The following is a 19,796-nucleotide window of genomic DNA, read 5'->3' on the forward strand; positions in this document are numbered from 1 at the left end:
CGCATTCATGAAAATAATATTAAGTTTCAAAACAAATTCAAATGTTTCCCAACAACCGTATGGATTTTACTCGACTTCAAAGTCACGTGGTTAGCAACGTTCTGTTTAGCGTTGACAACCACAACATACGGCATATGAAAATCTCATCGTGCAGTACCCGTATATTGGAGCGAGCGAAATATAAATGGAATAGAGGCTCCTGTTATTCGTGCATTCGTTGAACGAACGCCTGCCAAATGAAAATACAACGCACGGTGTATATAAGATCGATATCTTCAACTGTCGACTTGGAAAGTAAAATTAATCATTCGCAGTGTTGGTTCCTCACTGATTAATAAAGTGAAATATACCCGGTGACATTTTGTTACTAAAACGGGAAATCGTCTAGATATTTCAGGAAGATGTCGTCTTAGTTCGTCTTAGTTGGATTTATTTTAAATACGTGAAAACACTGGATGTATTGAAATGTACAGTATTACCATGGAGATACGAAGTCAACAATGCAGTATTGAACTGGAAATCTCGTTACTCAAAGTATTACACATTCAGGTATGTTTAACCATAACCTTTTCAAATTTCTATTTTACCTGTTTTTTATACCCACTCTCACCGCACATTGAAAATGAACTAAGGAATTCACTTCTCTACAGTCTTGCAGGTACATGGTAATCTAAAGATACATGTACCAAGACGATCAGTATTTTTCCATAAAAACACTTTTCATTCTCTTGAATTAAATAGTTCCCTTACTGATCACTATCATATGATTTACTAAACAGATAATATCACAACATACATGTAAGTCCTCATACAAAACTCTCGATCTCAAGTCAACTTCGCTTGTTAAAAATAAGGTAGGTCCAAAACTTGACGTTGACTTTCACTTATCGTAGTGTATCACGTGCTCTACTGAAGGAGAAAACGCCAGGTTAAAGTCAACGCCAAGTTAAAAACTTGTGGTGAACAACCAGACCCCGATCAGTAATGTCAATCCATCCATTACACGCTGACGTCTATGTCCATAATCTTGTTCTCGTCTTCCTCCGTTCAACTTTTCTTTTTGGAATATATAAAACAAAAACTCCACTCACGGACAGGCCGATTGCTAAGCTTAGCTCTTTGACAAAGATTCATCGCAACATACATGTTAAAGTAGTGATGAATTCGATTCGCATTCCTTCTGAGCAATTCTGAAGGATTTGCTTTCTTTGACGTGTAAATGTAACGAACTTCTCTGTCACATGGCCAAGGACTGATGAAAGACACCATGAACTAGCTACCGGAGGACCAGATCTAAAACTTTCAATCAACCCAAGACATGAAGTCAATTCTGATCATTCAGCTTCCAAGTTGATGTATATACTGCACTTGCCTTATGTTCTTGTAATATCTTCTGAAGTGAGTCAATGGACGTAGATTTCTGAGAGAGGCCTTCATCTTCAGTAATGGTTTCATCTGCATGTATGAACATGTTTTATCGATGTTTCGATTGTCGCTTCTATTCCGGATAGTTCTTCGATGAGTCCGGGAGTACAATATTTCATACCGTCACAATACATCGAACATAAATGTCCTAGGCACTCATTGTTAACTCCTTGCATCCGAATGGAGACAAAGATACATTGCTATTCAACCCTGCCGTTTGAAAGCAGAAGTGACCGGAAGTCCCCAGAAGCGCCTTGTGATTGGTTGATATCTGGTGAATGCACCGGATTGGTGGGATGAGCTTCTGACCTGGGCTACTGATTCGTGCTTACCAAACGGGTGTACGTATCGCTACGTTCTACTGCTTTGGTAAACAACATTGCTTGATAAAGTGGTATCGTCAAATTAGAGGATTTCGTTTCGAAATTTCTTTCTGCCTGATTTCAAAGTAAAAAATATGAATGCGGTAACGAACAATGGAAGCGATGCCATATCCGACTGAGACCGAAACTTATATTGACCAAGTTTTAAAAGTGTTTTGGTGACTGTTCATAAATCATTAACAATTACATGGTAAACAATCTGTGACATTAGCTTCATTTGTCTTTTAATATGGAGGGGTTCGCTTGGCCAACGTGAAAGCGATGGCTACGCTTTTGTGTTATTGCTATTGGCAATGCACTAGTACAGGTATATCCTATGCCCAATGAAAAGCTAATGGTATGATCCTCGACAAGTTAGCATTTGACACGAAGGGTTCAAGGCCTAAAGAGGCTGATTATCAGTTATTGATAGACTTAGTTTATAAATAGCTTCGTGTCATATTGATTTAATACACAATACTTCAAAGTGCTACGATGGTAGTATAGGCCTGTATGATGGTGTGGGAATGCCTTAGGTGGGTCTTGTGGATTTTCGATGCAAAATGTATGCGATTATAGATTATTCATGAGGCGTTGGTGTCTATTCTCGAGCATGATAACCATCAAAAAAATAGTAAAATACATGTCCAAGAACTAAACAAAAACACTAAAGCGATTAGTTTTATTATGAAAGTGAGATTTATTTTTAATGTCAAAATGAATCTACGCGAACAAGAACTAAGAAAACCAAAAACGACTACATGTATTTTAATCATGAAAGGGAGATTACTTTTTGAATATAAAAAATGAAACAGGTTTGTTGTAGAGGCGCTTCTTCAAATGCCATGTTTTGTTTGACATAAACCAGGCAACACTAGAGCTGGAAGCGACTTATTTGCATAATTCGTTGAACGTTTTTGCCAGTGACAGTGAGCTGTGTTCTTCCTACAGCGTTCGTCGTTCCCAGATTTATCGAAATACATGATTTAGAAACCGACTGACAGACATAACAGGCCGAGAATGTCAGATTATGCCAGTCAACGGCCGGAGGGCAAGATCACACAGTGTACATGATATCATGCAGATTATGTAGACAAAGGCAGAATGAAAGCATGAAAATGCTTTCACCGCACCTCACCAAACCATCTGACCTTGACCCCGCGCCCAAACATTCTTATCACCATAACGACGATCAGTCGGGACTTCTCGTTTTCCGATCGATAACTGAGCACTTTGACATGAAATAAAGCGGCCAGTTGGTAATGGGAATACAAGTACGATTGCATCGGAAAGAGTAACGTAATCGTGTTGGTCTATTGGTTGTTTGTTCTGATACAGTTTCTAGTGATTGCATGGTATAGGGATGCAACATTCCGGTCACCATTGCGTGTGAGACAGCAATGCTCTCTTATTATTCGCACTTGTAGACACCTGGCCTAAAAGTAAAGGTCTTTTTTTCTGTTCAAGAGCTTTTTTGACTGATCAGAGTTGCAGCCCCTGTTGTAGAGGCTCCTAGGCTGTCTAGTCAATGGCGTCGGCGAATATTTGTAGCTTTTATACCAGAGCATATCTGAAAAGTGATTATAGATATGATGCAAGAAATGTGGTCATAAAATAACATATCATAAAAAATAGAGAAGTTCGTCCAGTACGGGTTCTTACTAGCAAAAAGACCTGCCACTGAGTGAGGTAAAAGTTTGGTGGAAGTTGAATCTTAAGGCGTTTGTATCAAAATGGCTAAATCTCGAAAATCCGAGGTATGAATCTTGTCCGAACAAAAGGGCTTTATTAGCGTATTAGTTATTGCAGAAACTTTTTCAGGGTCTGGTTGGTGCATGTGTCTAAATAGACTTTCAACATACACTTGTATCGTGAAAAAGCTGCTGAAATTCTCTGAAATACTGAAGTTATTCATAGATACCCTATTGGTAACTATAATTAAGTTATTCTTCCTTCATACACAGCACTATACATGTATGTGGCAAGTTCATCAGTGATATTTTGTACGTAAGAGAAGGACATGACCACTCCATATGACATATTGGTGTCATTTCAAGTACCTCTGCCATTGTTTATACTTCCGTGTAACTATGGCAACGTGTCCTGAAATCGAACTCCTTGGACCAAGTTGACAATATGTTCATTGGTGCTCAACGGAAAGTTTTGGTTGTGAATATCAGCTCAAATTGAAGTGCACTCACTCGATTTTTGAAATCTTTCTCGACCGCTAATTTCTTGGTCAGGTAGCAGAATCAGAATTCAAACTAGGTTTAAGATAATATGTGGCATATTAAGGCTTAAAAAGAGGTCAGTTGTATTAGATAGCCACAGAGAGTTGCACGTTTTTCTTGCGAAAGTTGAAATGTCATTATTACAAAACGACTACAAAATTTATGGATGCCAATAATGGAGAACATTGCTCATTACTTTTATTCACGGACAACTGAAATAAACTAAAATCGTGATATATTTGATACTTTTTGTGTTTCAACTGACGAAATGTCAACTACTTTAACCAACATTGATGTTGCCATGGCAATTTGATGCAAATGTCCCTACGTCATGGTGCAAGTCATCTAAAATTAAAGCCCACTTGTGGACAGAATGTGACATCAATGAGTACAGGACCATCAACAATTAACACGGAAAAATGAACCATTGATAGTTTTAACTTTTATAAAGGGAAAACCTATATTAATTTACTTAAAAATTATGTGTTTTTGATAAAGGCAACGGCGGAAGTATACGCACTGCATGTCACTAAATGATTCTTGTATGGATTTTGGAGTACATGTACATATGGCACAATGCAGTATGCTATGTACAAAAATGGCTAGAAGCTGTAGGGTAGTCTCCTGTACCTCATTTTCAATGCAGCGTCCATTCTTTTAAAATAGTTCCGATAGTAAAAAACCCAGAAGTTTCGAATCTGCCAGTGGCTATGTACATGTACATTGTATATCATATCATAGCCCAAAAATGTTAGGTTAGCCGAAATCTCGACAAGCGCACCTCCCTTAAATAAATCATCTCCACTTATAGTCTGTTTGCATAAATGTGTATTTCATCATTCTCCCGGCGTTTGCTACTGTGGTGTATCATGATAGTGGCGATGAAACAATGGTTGATTGTGTAAGCGGTTTATTAGACAAATAGCCTGGTTTGAAATATCCCTGCGGTATTTGAGATTTCGATGTACGAGAACTGACGTTATTTTGATAATCCACTTTCCATATATTGTCTCGGATTCTATGCACGTTAGAAAGAAAACGTAAGTAACTTTAAATCAGCTGTGCACCGTGCCGCGCAAGGCCTGTATTGTCAGTCTTTGCTTGCACCAAATCTAAGGATAATGAGATTTCAATAGCTTTGTTATTCGTGTCCATTGTAACAAGCTACAGGTTATATCGAAGTTACCGTGAGTATACAGAACGTTCCAAATCATCCGTAAGAAAAGCAACTTTATCTCACAATACATAATAGACAGATCCATGACAGACAAAAATGTATTTATCCGCTAAGTATAAATTTGAAGCAGTTAAATTTTTACTTTTAGACAGCATTTTCGTTCAACAATGCACTTCCCCAGCAATTCTGGGAACATCAATCAATGTATGGTACATATCGGAGACGAGAAGCACCGAGCAAGCAACTACCCCTATATTGCTTTGTGGAGGATCAGCACCACATTTCCCGAGTGCATTCCTCGGTTCGACTTGGTTCAATGTAAGATTTCCTGATAATTTTATCCTTATTTCGTAGGTCCTCTTTCCCTAAACTACAGAAAATGCTAAAATTATGTGTCAAAATCACAATTAGCGAGATGATTTCGGGATTATAAGGATGATATTTTCAGGGGATCATACCTCGAATCGAGCCGAACCGAGGCATTTTCCTCGAGAAATGTGGTGTTGATTCTCCAGGGTGCACATGCATTTCATCGACAGATGGGAACCGGGGCCCACTCAAGTGTCCGTCGCAGTCTGATCAATATGATATCTATTTTACTCTCCTCGGTCGTTCTGTACGCTTGGCGGATAAAAATTACGGTCTCATGAGTAGCAGAATTACAATACTAAAAAACGCAGCGCATCATATCTTTGTAAAGCAATTTCAATCACGCACTCATTCGCTCACTTGATCTGTGGTTGACGGGTCTTGAACATTTTCCCGATCTTCATCAGACTCCCCCCCTCCCCTGTACGCCAAAATGGTAAAGTTAAGCGTACGCAAGCTAGCGTCCAAATCCTCTATTGCGTACGTTGCATACGTGAAGCATGGCCCAAAACTGGTAGCAGTGATACGTGTCCACGTTGATCTGATTTCTGCAAGCTGAGATGTCAGAAGTAACGATTTAATGATGAACGACTGCTCAATAAGTCACTCGTGTTTTAGTTATCAGTCTGAGCTAAACTTCAATACAAAAATAACACTAAAATGAATTGATTGAATATCGCGGTCTGTAATTGCACAAGAACAACATCAGCTGCTTTTAGCAGATATTCAATATCAGTATTTGACGTATTTTAACTCAACATCCATTGTCGTTTTAAAATAAAATCAAACACGATTGGTTAAATAAATCGAATAAGTTACTGGCATTTTATTGTTCTAACCGAATACGTTTTTATGCATCAGGTTGACATATTTTCAATTATGATGATTCGGACGATTTGAATCAATTAAAAATATAACCCAGTAATTAGCAGGTTTTCCCATTTAGAGCTGTGAAAGTAGGCATGTTGCGTCAGATCGATAACTTATAAATTATTAGTCACAGTGGAAACATTCACTGTGTTCAAGTGTTTTCATATCGTTCTGACCATAAGTCCCTAGATCAACGCAGGAATGTGACCAGATCACATTTACCAAAAGATAGTGGCGTTGCACAACACTAGATTATCGTCAGGGTAGGCCTTTGGACCAATGCTGAAGAAACAGAGTACATGTATATCTCTTTCACGGTTTCAACTAAAGCCGGCTGCCCCTGCCTGTGTTACATTATTATCTTATAGTTTTAGTGACAAGAGATCAGCAAAGTTCCTTTGGCCAGATCAATCAGAAAAATGTTTCTATCATATGCAATGACCAGTTGAATGCCACAACGTGAGACGACGAGATTGGACAGTGACAACTCAACTTCTCTGATGTTGATAATGCGGGGCTGGTCTTGGTGAAACCTTGTTGGAAGCTGCCAGTGACAGGAAGACAATGGCGAAAATCCCTTGCACTTTTGATGGCTTAAACCATCATGTTGCAGTAGTACTCTTCTGGTATTCACTCCTACTCTTGTCTTCTTATCCGAAGATTTGGTTGGTGAGTTCTCATTGCTTTAGGATGTCAAGCTCTAGCCAAATGGTGGTGCCTGTTGTACAACAAAACGACGATATTTCATTTTCAAATTGACCCAGTAACTTCAATTTGCCACTAGTACAAAATATACTTGTATCAATAATGGATTAAGAGCGATTTTCAACCTCCACGTTTGCCTTTTATTTTTTATTTTTGGTACACTAATACTGCGGAAGACCGAATGCAAACAACACCTCACTTGACGATCCACCAAAAGCATTCGGTTAATTTAACAATCTAGCGCACGATAATGCACAATTGTCCCAGAGGAATCGATATTTTCAACTACACGTAGTCATTATGAAGTCAGTCGTTGAAATATTCAGTTAACTTTATATCAGGAAACTCTATTATGTGCATCACAATGTTGAATATGGGCGTGAGGTAAAACTGTGAACGTTTTGGGTTGAACCACGAAGTGATTGTTTATAAAATGTTCTCGTTTAAGTACGTTGACATGTTGATGCACATCGATAGCCTGCACGTGTTCACAGGCTGCACCATACATTTACTTCAGCCACACCAGGGATTCAAAAATATCGCTAAAGTTAAATTTGAAAAAACAAAGATATGAATTGTATTAGAAACCATTTCCCAGCATTCCGGCCTCAAGCGAAAACACCCTGGTTTATGAGAGACATAGGCCTGGTTGTGAAGTATAGCCATAAAACAGAAAATCAAATGCTAAGAAGAAGAAGAAGATGAAACAGCCGAACCGCACTTGTCTTTGGGACAGCACCTACTCCAGAAAAAAGTAAATATTAGAAAATTGATTCCCTATCTCAGAACCAGGAACTTGTCTTATACTTACAGGCAGACGAATCATCAATGAGGACGTCGTGACGTCATACGTGTAACCATGCAAAGATTGCTTGAACTGCTGTTGTTTATGGTGCTACAAGCCACAAGGTGGAGATTTGGTAGGAAAAAAATTTCATTTGAATTTGAAGTTGTCTTTTTCCAAACCCTAGGAGATATTCCCCTTCACTAAAGCACACGGACAGGCGTTTACAAACATATTCTAGTTGAAGAAGCAGAGAAAGAAATCGATTTTGAATTCAAAGTTCGTCTTATAGGCCCCTAAAAAAGCAGAAGCACTTTCGTTCATCTAGGATCACAAACAAACAATTTTAAGTTAAGCAGAAGCGCTTTCACTTTGTATCTACATGTAGGATTAAAAAGGAACGGAATCTAATATGATTTTAAAGTTATCATTTCCCACAACCTTATGAATATTCCACTTTCTGAACAACACAAATAATCTTTTTTCTAAGCAGAAGGTTTGACTCGTCTGGAATCGGAGTGGCCAAAAATTCGACGCAGACAGATATCTGATTAACCATGACTCATTCAATTTGTCATAAGAGTTTACATTTGGCAATTAGATAACAACTTGCATTGAAATCCAACTTCTTTTAGTTCTGTGACGATGCAGCAGAACGATATTAGGCTAATTTTCATGAAAACCGTTTCGTCGACAAAAAACTAAAGTGTCGTCTAGTGTTACTTGTGCTTGAAAAATGTTGAATAAGATCATTGATCCACATGGCAAACAAGTCTAATGACAGCTAGCAATATTATAGTTTAAGACAACATTTGGTGAATAAGAAAGTATTTTGATATATGATAGAAATTTTATGTGTACACTACTGTCAATAGTAGCAAAAATGAAAAGTATGAAATTGCTAAACGTTCATAGTATCAAAGGCGCTACAAGGATATGTTGAAGTAGAAATTGTCGGGCTGTCATGTTGATACTTAACATCTCATATCATAGAGGGAACATCCCTCATGCCGTCATTATCGCCATGGCTAACTTTGTTGTCTGCCCACACTCTGTAGGTCACTCCATCGGCTATAAGCTGACGATAATCACATCAAAAGACCCCGGATCTGCTACTGCTGGTAACATATCAGTCATGGTGTCGGGTCTGAAGAATTCTTCCACAACGTGGGAACTGTTGAAACGGACGCCGACAAGCTTTCAAGAAGGAAGGTAATTAGATGACATTGGATTTTAACCTAGTTATTATCGTGTTGGTATGTAAGTGCATAGATGAATCTGTACAATCTTCATGCTTGTTATGATATGTCAAACACGACTTGGTTTTAGGCGGCTTCACAATTGTTACTGTTGAGAAAAAATGCATTCATTTACGAAGTATTCGTCCAGCATCATGTTCATTGCATTCCAGTGTTGATGTCTTCGAGGTTGGTGACACTAAGTTTGGTATGGTAAGACAACTCCAGCTACTTTTGCAAAATAACTACGTTTGGACGCTGGATAAGGTAAATATTAGGAAGAACTGGCCGAGTAAGGGGCTAACCTTAGCGTAACTTTGCTATGATTCAAGAATCACAGCACCATTATCTTCACGTTAAACAGAGCTAAATGCCAATGTCCAATTCAAAACTGCTTGATACATGTAGGAAAGAGGGAAGAAGTACTTCTAAATCTTTCGTGATGAACTATTTGCAACACTGTGCAAGCTACTTCTTTTCCTTTGCCCTTTGAATGAGACGCACACTGCTGCGATGTCTTGTACCCGGCGGTGCTTAGGCATTTAAGGTCCCCACCCAAGTTGCCAAGAGCTTGCGATGAACCTTTCCTTTGGCCTCAGACGGATCGAACAACGAGCCAAAAAAACGTTGGAAACCTTAAAAATGCATATCCCGCCTTCGATGAGCAATAGCCTCTGGATAGTATAATCCATCAACGTACAGTGCAAACGCTGAAGACCGAGAACTGATTAACCATTATTGGTCCGATCGAGAAGATCCAATACTCGATACCGAGGCAGTTGTTGATAGTGGATTGGCTGGGAAGAGTCTTTCAGTAACTTTTACTTTTATCCGGTTAACATTCCACCCTTATTCTTTCAGATGTATATTGAAAATCCAGATACTGGTAAAAAGTCCGAGTTTAACTGCAGCTGTCGTTTTAGATGGCCAAACTTGATTAAACATTACTTTGTAAAAAGTAAGTACTGATTTGGTTGACCTCGATCGAGATGGCCATACTGATTTCATAACGGCCAACGCAGAAACACTTTTTTATTGAGGAATACCGACACACTAACGGTGATAGATGGGATGCTTTCACGTGGACTTCTAAACACTTCGTTTTGATAATATATAGGGATTTTCATTAGCATTGGCGGTCAAAGGTACACGTGACGGGCGGGCCAAACACCTCAATGTCAATAGACCTTTGGTTTGGGCAATGGGTTTGGGTGAATTCCTACTTCTAGTTTAACAGTGCAAGAATGGATGGGGTCAGTTTATAGGCTATACATGGTATCAAGAGAGTTGTACATAAGGATGTATCTGTTTCAGTCGATGGTGGATGGTCAGCATGGTCCGCTTGGGCAGTATGTGGCACAAACTGTGGTACGTGCCCGACCACCTGCCCGGCTACTCATATCACGGTTGGAACCTCCCGGAGCCGGACCAGGACTTGTGATAACCCCCTTCCAGACAACGGTGGAGATGCTTGTAAAGGTGCTGATAGAGATTACAACTGTACGTTATGCATTGGTAAGTAAATGTAGAATGAAACCAGTTGTTTAAAAGTGATCTTCGATCACTAAGTAACGGTAGAATGAGTTCCATTTCTTCAAAACATCATTAACAGGATCCTCACTCGCATCCTTGACACGCCAGCAAGCAACTGCAACGTCATTTTGTAGGTCCATGATCTCCCCAACTGCAACGCCATCCCTTTTAAACAGAAGTCTTACAAAAAGGAATTTTTGTCGTCTTTCCAGATAACAGAACTACTACCACCAGTATTCCACCCACAACAACAACAACAACAGCTAAAACAACAACCAAACTGACGACCACGACCACGACCACGACCACGACCACGATCACGACCACGACCACGGTGTCGCCAACTACAGAAATGGTTACTTCGGCGGGCCCAGGTACGAGTGAAAGTGGAAATTACTCCTTCTCAACTGTCGAACCTCCTCTTCAGACAACTAGTATCATTCTTACACCTTCCTCGACCTCGGGCGTTTCTTCCTCGCCGGCCATCCTGGATTCATTATCCTCTGAGACTGCAACCACCTCTCCTAGCCTTATCTCAACATCAGTCACGCCATCTTCTTCAACTGATTTCGTGCAATCGCTGTATTCCTCATCCGTATCATCGCTGTCTTCTACTTCTCTCTTCCAAACATCCGCAGAGATTTCTATTACCTCAGGACATCGAACTTCAGAATTGGCATCAAGCTTAATATCTGCTTCTAGTTCGGCTGTAACAACTCGGGACAGTCCAAGCAGTAGTCTGCACATATTTTCGGTGACTCCAATTCCTCAACCGCAACAGTCTACGAGCATTTCATCAGAAGCATTGTCTCACATCCCACCTTCACCGAATAGTTCTCCGATTACAAGCACACCTTGTAGTTTAGTGTCCTCTCTGTTTTCATCCAACTGTACTCCCATAGTGTCTTCAACCTCAGCATCTACACCAACAGTACCAACCACCATTGCCTCGTCCGCTATACCGCCTAGTATTTCCACACCTAGTTACTCGATTAGTACGACACCTAGTATTTCATCTACGGTAGCTTGCGGGGCGGGTACCTGTGATTCCAGCACCACCACTCAGCCATTCACCACCCAGCCATCCACCACCATCACCACCCAGAAACCTCTACCATCTCAGCGACCAGGGGAAACAGGCTCGAGTTCAAACTCGTGGGAGACAACAGGTCAGTTTTTGCTGTGCTTTTAATTCTTGCTGTTGTCGCTCTATTCTGATTACGAAGGCATACCATTTGACTCTGCCAAAAATATTTTTGAAACTTAGAAATTAAAACCATATACTGTCCTCGGAATACTGTCGTTGGAGAGGACAGTACATATCTAACACATACGTCACTTGGTTCTTTCATAACCTAGTCGCACAACCGCGGTATTAACGAAGGTAGTAGAGATGTGATTGTGAAGACATCCGCATAGTAACTGCCGTTGCGGTTGATATTCAGGTATCAGCTTACATTGACTAATTCTACCTTGTTGCCGTAGCAGGATCAAAGTATCAGAGTTTCGTACAACCTCTTTTCGTAAGAAGCTTGAATCAAACGAATTGGCTGTGTCCTCGAAGAAAAAGAAAAAATTCGGTGGCTGATTTTGTAGTAAATATAGTAGTTGCACCAGACATCTAGTTTTACTTATGTTGTGCTTGCTACATGTAGATTTTAACATCATTTTTTATTCTGCTGGGCAATAATATTTTAATCAAAATGCTTTTGACTACAACCTCCCGTAGTTTACCATAAATGAAGTCTTCAATCAAAATTAAAAATGTTTCTTCCGGTAAATCTAGTATGATACTACATGTAGCTTCTCTCAAGGTTAAGATTTCAAATTGTCCAATTTTCGAACTTTCTTTGCAATATGATGGCATACCTGACACAAAATGATATTTGGTTTTTCTACTTCTGTTGCAGGTATCCCGATCGTTTCAGTGATTGTGGCAATACTGGTCGTATTCATCATAATATTGGTGGTGGGCTGTCTGATCAAGCGGCAGCAGAAAAATAGGATCGAAGCGAATTCTGGTGCTCAAGGAGAAGGTGGTGGAGAGGAGGACAATCCTGATGGCGAGGCGCCGGAAAAACCTCCGAGCGTCCCGCCTCCTGATGACCTCGAAGACGACTCCGGGGCACCGCCGCAAGGCGGCTGGATGGCTAATGGCGGACATGCCATTGCCCACTCGAACTCGAAACCACCAAATGGTGACATCAGGAGAAAAGGAGATCCTGAACCGACTTTGCCCAACGCGGTGATTGATTTGGAAGAGCCTGATGACTCTTCCACGACACTTCATACACTCTGCCCCGTAGAAAAGACTGCCGCCAGCGGGGCGTGGCCGCAGTACTATCCCTTGATATATCGGACGTTTACGCCACATACTATAAGTTTACCGGGGAATCAGATTGTGAAGGGAGGCTCAATGTCAGAAACCAAGGATATAGCCTTATGTTCAATGGTGTGATCAAGGAATGCGCTCCGATATTTGATACATGTATATTTTTTGAAGAAGTTGAAATAAGGCGTTGGCTGTCTCCATGTACGTGTTCTCTGGTTAAGAGGGCAGGTCATGTTCGAAAGCTATCAAGATTACCGTGATATATAGAAGAGTACTAATGCGGAAAATGAAATCGATGAGTTAACTTTCCGTGATGAAGAATGAAAAGTTGCCTGGCGACGATGACCATTAATGGTAGAGGCTACCAGGCGACACAGTCGGCTGGCCGGACCATGAATTTGAAGGACACCAGACCTCCATCTTTGGTGGATGTGCTTTTCGTAGTTGCGACCGTCTCGTCGGTTTAGTTGACTAGAAAAGAAAGGTCGCATGACGGCGAATGAATTCCTGTTGCTTTTTATACGCACGAGGTTTGCCTGGAAAAGGAAGCAGACAAGTGGTCAATAAGTGTCATAGAATCGTTAGTATCCATTGTTCCCTTCAAACAAATGACAGATACTTGTGCAACTGAACTGATAGCCTGATGATGACGGTATTCATTTGATAATCACTCGAATGGAATCATCATTGGTTGCCTATGCTGCGACCAGGCCGGCAGAGTACAGCGGCACTGAACGAGCACGTCTTCAGTGTCTGTACGTTATGTATATATTCATTTCTGAGATTAAGTTATTTATTTTTTATAGTCATTTGTGAAGGACACATGCAACCCATTTGTACAAAGTTATTGAATGCGAAAGTCAGTTTTTTTTCCAAACCGACTGCCGAAACCTCAAATTTCCTTTTATTTTTAATAAAGCATAATATCAATGGCTTACATGTATGAGAATAGTAAGGAGTGCCCACTGTTACGGAAAAATGAAGGTGCCTCACTGATCTTGGAGACAAATCAGTTTTTGCTTGAAAATGGAATTGTATGAACACTGGGACTCCACCAATAAATTGAGGTGACGGGTGGGGTTTACATATCTTTAAAAAATTCACCAATGGAACTAACGTTTGCAACACCTGTGGTTGTTTAACTTAGCACTGTTCGGGAAACATGAGAATTCGACTACGTGGGGGAATATTCAACCACCTTCTACGTTGTCCCTGCTGATGACTATGTTGTTTAATACGTCTAATTACATGTAGCTGAGTTTTTTTAGTCATTTCAAAATATTTTTAATTACTTATAGACGGTACAGTTAATTTAGTAAACAATTGAAATCATCCATTTTTGTAAGTTATCAATATACAGGAAGTTTAAATTACATGTAGTTGTCATTTCATTCCTCAGCGGAGATATTTGGCAAATCAAGTTGTGAAAGACAGGAAGATTAATCCTCCTGCTACACCAGTCTCATGTTGTGAAAGACAGGGGGATTAATCCTCCTGCTACACCAGTATCAAGCTGCGAAAGACAGGGGGACTAAGCCTCCTATTACACCAGTCTCAAATTGTGAAAGACAGGGGACTAATCCTCCTGCTACACCAGTCTCATGTTGAAAGACAGGGGACTAATCGTCCTATTACACCAGTCTCATGCTGTGAAAGACAGGGGGCTAATCCTCCTATTACACCAGTCTCAAGTTGATAGACAGGTGAGTAATCCACCTGCTACACCAGTATCAAGTCGGAAAGGACAGGGGGAATCATTGACCTAGCTGCTACACCAGTCTCAAGTTGTGAAAGGCGTCTCAAGTCGTGAAAGACAGGGGGACTAATCCTCAGGCTACACCAGTCACAAGATGTGAACGACAAGGGGACTAATCCTTCTGCGACACCAGTCTTAAGTATTAAACGTCTTTCCACACCATCGTAAAGTTGTGAAAGACAGGGAACTATACCCCCTGCTCCACCAGCCACATCTTGGGAAAGACAGGGGGACTAATTTTCTAGTTACTACACAAGACTAATGTTGTGAAAGACAGAGGACTATCTCTCTCCTGCTTCACAAGACACTGGTGTTGAGGGACGAAGATGTGAAAGACTGCAGACTATTACTCCTGCTTCACCAGTTGCATGTTGTGAAAGACAAAGTTCGATTGCTCGTGTCACACTGCTACCGGTTGTGAGAGACTGGCGACCACGTTGTGAAGGACAGCAGGGGAATATACGTCCTGCTTCACCAGCCACATCTTGTGAAAACCCGGGGAAAATACATGTACCTCCTGTTTCGTGAAAGACCGCCTGCAACTTCAGCCAAATATTGTGCTGTGAAAGGCGACGATGAAAGGATAGTCTCCCGTCTTTCACAGCTTGTGACTGCTGGTGTAGCAGGAGGAATAATCCTCTTGGGTTCACAACCTGTCGCTGTTGAAATAGGACGACCAGTGGCATTGCCCCTGTCGTTCACAACTTACGACTGGTGAGGCAAAGGATAGTCCGCTGTGGTCATCAAATATGTCCCGTGTCTCTCACAACGCGCAGCTAGAGAGGATAGAACGTTTGGTCCTGGTCTTTCACAGGAAATCACCAGTTTGGCAGGAATGATAGTCGCATGTCTTTTAGAGCTTGTTGCTCGAGTAGTAGGAGAAATAATCCCCTGGTTCTCACAACCAGTCACACTCAAAACAGGAGGATAAACACCGGTCTTTTACATTTGTTGGCACAGCGCCTTGTCTTTCACAGCTCGCGTCTGGTCTCAGCAGGAGGCAGTGTCCCTTGCACTCATAACTTCTATCCTTTGTATCGAACAAGTCAAAAAAAGTGAGGGGGGAGGTTTTATGCCCGGTCTTTAACACCAGTGACTTTGTCCCCTGTCCTTCACGACTTGTGACTGGTGTAGCAGGATGATTAGTCCGCGGTTCTCAACTTGGTACCCCGTTTCTCACAACCCGCAGCTAGCGAAGTGGGTGGTTCGGTACCCGATCTTTCACAGCCAATCACCTGTTTGGCAGGAAGGATAGTCTTATGTCCTTCACAGTTTGTGGCTTGTGTAACAGGAGGCATAATCCCCAGGGTCTCACAACATTTGCTGGTGAAATCAATATGAACTCCGGTCTTTCACGACCAGTCCCATAGCGTTCTGTCTCTCACAACTAGCGTCCACTGTAGCAGGAGAAACCGTCTGTAACAACCGTCCCCGACTTTCACAACGTAGTCCCCTGTCTCTCACAGCTCGTAGCTGGTGAAGTAGGAAGTTACATTGCTGGTTTAGAAGTAAGGATAGTCCCCTGCCTTTCCCAAAATGTGTGGGTCCGGAGGAATAAGACCCTGGCTCTCACAACCTGTCGCTGTTGAAATAGGACGACCAGTGGCTGCGTCTTCTGTCGTTTACAACTTGTAACAGGTGTAGCAGGAGAATGTGTCCGATGTCTTTTTTAGGGTGTTCCCTTGTCTCTCACAACCAGTAGCTTGCGAGTTGGGAAACTGAGTCCATGGTCTTATACAACCAAGGGCAGAAAGGTTTAAACCAGGGTCTTTCACATCCGGGGAGAACAGCGTTTTGTCTTTCTTAACGAGACACTAGAATAGCAGGAGGAACAGTTCCTGTCTTTTACATCTTGGTATCATGTATCGCAATACCCACTAATAGTAAAGTAGGGTGTGTAGTATCTTGGCCTTCTCAGCCGATGACTGGTGTAGCAGAAAGGATAGTCCCTGTCTTTCACAAGCAGGAGGAATGATACCTTGATTTTCACGATCTGTCACTATTGAAACATGATTCACCCTGGTCTTTTACATCCGGCTGCATACGTTCTGTCTTTCACAACTATAGCGTCTGGTGTAGCAGAAAGAACTGTCCCTGTCTTTTACAACTTGGTTCCATGCCTCTCACAACCTGTAGCTCGTTTTAAGCAGGAGGTGCAGTCCTTGGTCTTTCATAGCCGACAGATGATGTCGTACAGGAAGGACTGTTCCCTATCATTCACAACTTGTGGCTGGTGTAGCATGAGGAATGGAGGAATAAGTCCCTGGTTCCCACAACCTGCAACTTTTGAAATAGGTTTAAACCATCGTCCTTCACGAGCAGTGGTCCTCTGATCGTTCACAACTTGTCACTGATGTAGCAGGAGGAGAAGTCCGCTGTTTTCCTCAACTTGGTTCAACGTCTCTCACAGCCCGTAGCTAGTGTGGTAGTACCCGTCTTCTTCACCTTGCAGCTGGCGTGTCAGGGAGAATCCATCCCCGTTGTTTTTCACAACTGGTGACTGGTGTAACAGGAGGAATTGTCCTGTCAACTTGCAGCTGGCATAGCAGGAGGATTGGTCCCTTGTCTTTCACAACTGGTGACTGGTGTAGCAGGAGGATTGGTCGTCCTGTCATGTCCTTCCCAACTTGCAGCTGGCGTTGCAGGAGGATTCGTCCCCCGTCTTTCACAAATTCTGAGTGTTGCAGCAGGAGGAACAGCCTCCTGTCTTTCTCAACTTGCAGCTGGTGTGGTTGGGGGAATATTCCAATGTCTTTCACAACAACTTGTAGCTGGTGTGGCTTGAAGCATAGTCTCGTCTTTCTCAACTTGTAGCTGGCATAGCAGGTGGATTACTCCCCTGTCTATCACAACTTGAGACTGGTGTAGTAGGAGGATTAGTCCCCTGTCTATCACAACATGAGACTGGTGTAGTAGGAGGATTAGTCCCCCTGTCTTTCAGAGTTTGAGACTGGTGTAATAGGAGGATTAGTCCCCTGTCTTTCACAACTTGAGACTGGTGTAGTAGGAGGATTAGTCCCCTGTCTTTCACAACTTGAGACTGGTGTAATAGGAGGATTAGTCCCCTGTCTTTCACAACATGAGACTGGTGTAATAGGAAGATAAGTCCCCTGTCTTTCACAGCATGAGACTGGTGTAATAAGAGGATTAGTCCCCTGTCTTTCATAACTTGAGACTGGTGTAGTAGGAGGATTAGTCCCCTGTCTTTCAGGGTTTGAGACTGGTGTAATAGGACGATTAGTCCCCTGTCTTTCACATCTTGAGACTGGTGTAGTAGGAGGATTAGTCCCCCTGTCTTTCAGAGTTTGAGACTGGTGTAATAGGAGGATTAGTCCCCTGTCTTTCAGAGTTTGAGACTGGTGTAATAGGAGGATTAGTCCCCTGTCTTTCACAACTTGAGACTGGTGTAGTAGGAGGATTAGTCCCTTGTCTTTCACAACTTGAGACTGGTGTAATAGGAGGATTAGTCCCCTGTCTTTCACAACTTGAGACTGGTGTAGTAGGAGGATTAGTCCCCCTGTCTTTCAGAGTTTGAGACTGGTGTAATAGGAGGATTAGTCCCCTGTCTTTCATAACTTGAGACTGGTGTAGTAGGAGGATTAGTCCCCCGTCTTTCAGAGTTTGAGACTGGTGTAATAGGAGGATTAGTCCCCTGTCTTTCACAACATGAGACTGGTGTAATAGGAAGATTAGTCCCCTGTCTTTCACAGCATGAGACTGGTGTAATAGGAGGATAAGTCCCCCGTCTTTCACAACATGAGACTGGTGTAATAGGAGGATTAGTCCTCTTGTCTTTCACAACATGAGACTGGTGTAGTAGGAGGAATAGTCCCGTCCACCCCAGCTGGCGTTTAAGCAGCATTAGTCTGCTTTGATCTTACAACTTTTGGCTGGTGTAGCAGGAGGAATTATCCCCGGTGTTTCACAACTTGTGACCGGTGTAGCAAGAGGATTAGTCCCATCTTCCTCAACTTGCAGCTTGAGTAACAGGAATAGTTCCATATTTCACAACTTGTGATTGGTGTGTGTAGCTTGAGGCATAGTCTCGTCTTGCAGCTGACTTAGCAGGAGGAAGAGTCCCCCGCCTTTTACAACTTGTAGCTGGTGTAGGAAGATTGAAGGTCCCTTGTCTTGATCAACCAGTGGCAGGTGTTAGAGGAGGGATAGTCCGCTGTCTTACATCTGGTGGCTGGTGTAGCTGGACTAATTGTTCCCAATCTTCTTCAACTTGCATCTGATGAAAACATGAGGATTAGTCCCCTGTCTTTCACAACTCGTTGCTGGTGCAGCAGGAGGATTGGTCGTCCCGTCTTTCACGACTTGAGACTGGTGTAGCAGGAGAAAATACTCCCCTGTCTTTTACACAATAGCAGGTGGTAGATGAGAGGGTTAGTCCCTGGGCTGTCTTTCTGAAAAACTGGTGTAACAGGATTAGTACCCTATCTTTTACAACTTGTGACTGGTGTAGAAGTAAGAATAGTCCCTTGTCTTTATCAACTTGTGACTGGTGTAGTAGGAGGAATATTCCCCTGTATTTCACAACTTGGTGTGGCTCGAGGCATAGACTTGCAGCTGGCAAGTAGGGTTAGTTTCCCGGCCGTTTACAACTTGTGATTGGTGTGGCAGGAGGAATAGTCCCATCTTCCTCAACTAGCAGCTGGCATTAGAGGAAGCTTAGTCCACCGTTTACAACTTGTGGCTGGTGTAGCAGGAGGGATAGTCCCTTCTTTTTCAATTTGAAACTTGTGTAATAGTAGCACTAGTCCCCTGTCTTTTACAACTTGTGACTGGTGTAGAAGTAAAAATAGTCCCTCGTCTTATCACGTTGCAGCTGGTATAGCAGGAGGAATAACCCCGGTCTTTCTTCTCCGACACCAGCGGCAGGTTGTGAAAGACAGGGGACTATAATTCCTCCTGCAGCACCAGCCACAAGTTGTAAAAGAAAAGGGACTTTCCTCTTGCTCCCACTCTTCTGGAATACGTGAATGCCAGTTTCAGCCCAAATGCCACTCAC

At 42.0% G+C, this 19,796-nt stretch overlaps 1 protein-coding gene across 2 annotated transcripts; it reads left to right on the plus strand.

Annotated features, from left to right (window-relative positions):
* Positions 1-243: 243 nt before the first annotated feature.
* On the plus strand, positions 244-14,381 carry LOC135503603 (uncharacterized). Of its 2 annotated transcripts, XM_064797231.1 has the most exons (9): positions 244-549; positions 7,953-8,059; positions 8,982-9,135; positions 9,335-9,428; positions 10,023-10,119; positions 10,476-10,676; positions 10,907-11,068; positions 11,597-11,863; positions 12,605-14,381. In XM_064797231.1, exons 2-9 carry the CDS (start codon positions 7,999-8,001, stop codon positions 13,150-13,152), a joined length of 1,584 nt encoding a protein of 527 aa, XP_064653301.1. In that variant the 5' UTR covers positions 244-549; positions 7,953-7,998; the 3' UTR covers positions 13,153-14,381. The 2 variants fall into 2 exon arrangements, with proteins under 2 accessions (XP_064653301.1, XP_064653302.1); XM_064797232.1 differs by lacking the exon at positions 11,597-11,863.
* Positions 14,382-19,796: the final 5,415 nt, after the last annotated feature.

Source organism: Lineus longissimus, chromosome 2 (assembly GCF_910592395.1).
Source record: "Lineus longissimus chromosome 2, tnLinLong1.2, whole genome shotgun sequence".
In the NCBI taxonomy this organism is placed as follows: Eukaryota; Metazoa; Nemertea; class Pilidiophora; order Heteronemertea; family Lineidae; genus Lineus; species Lineus longissimus.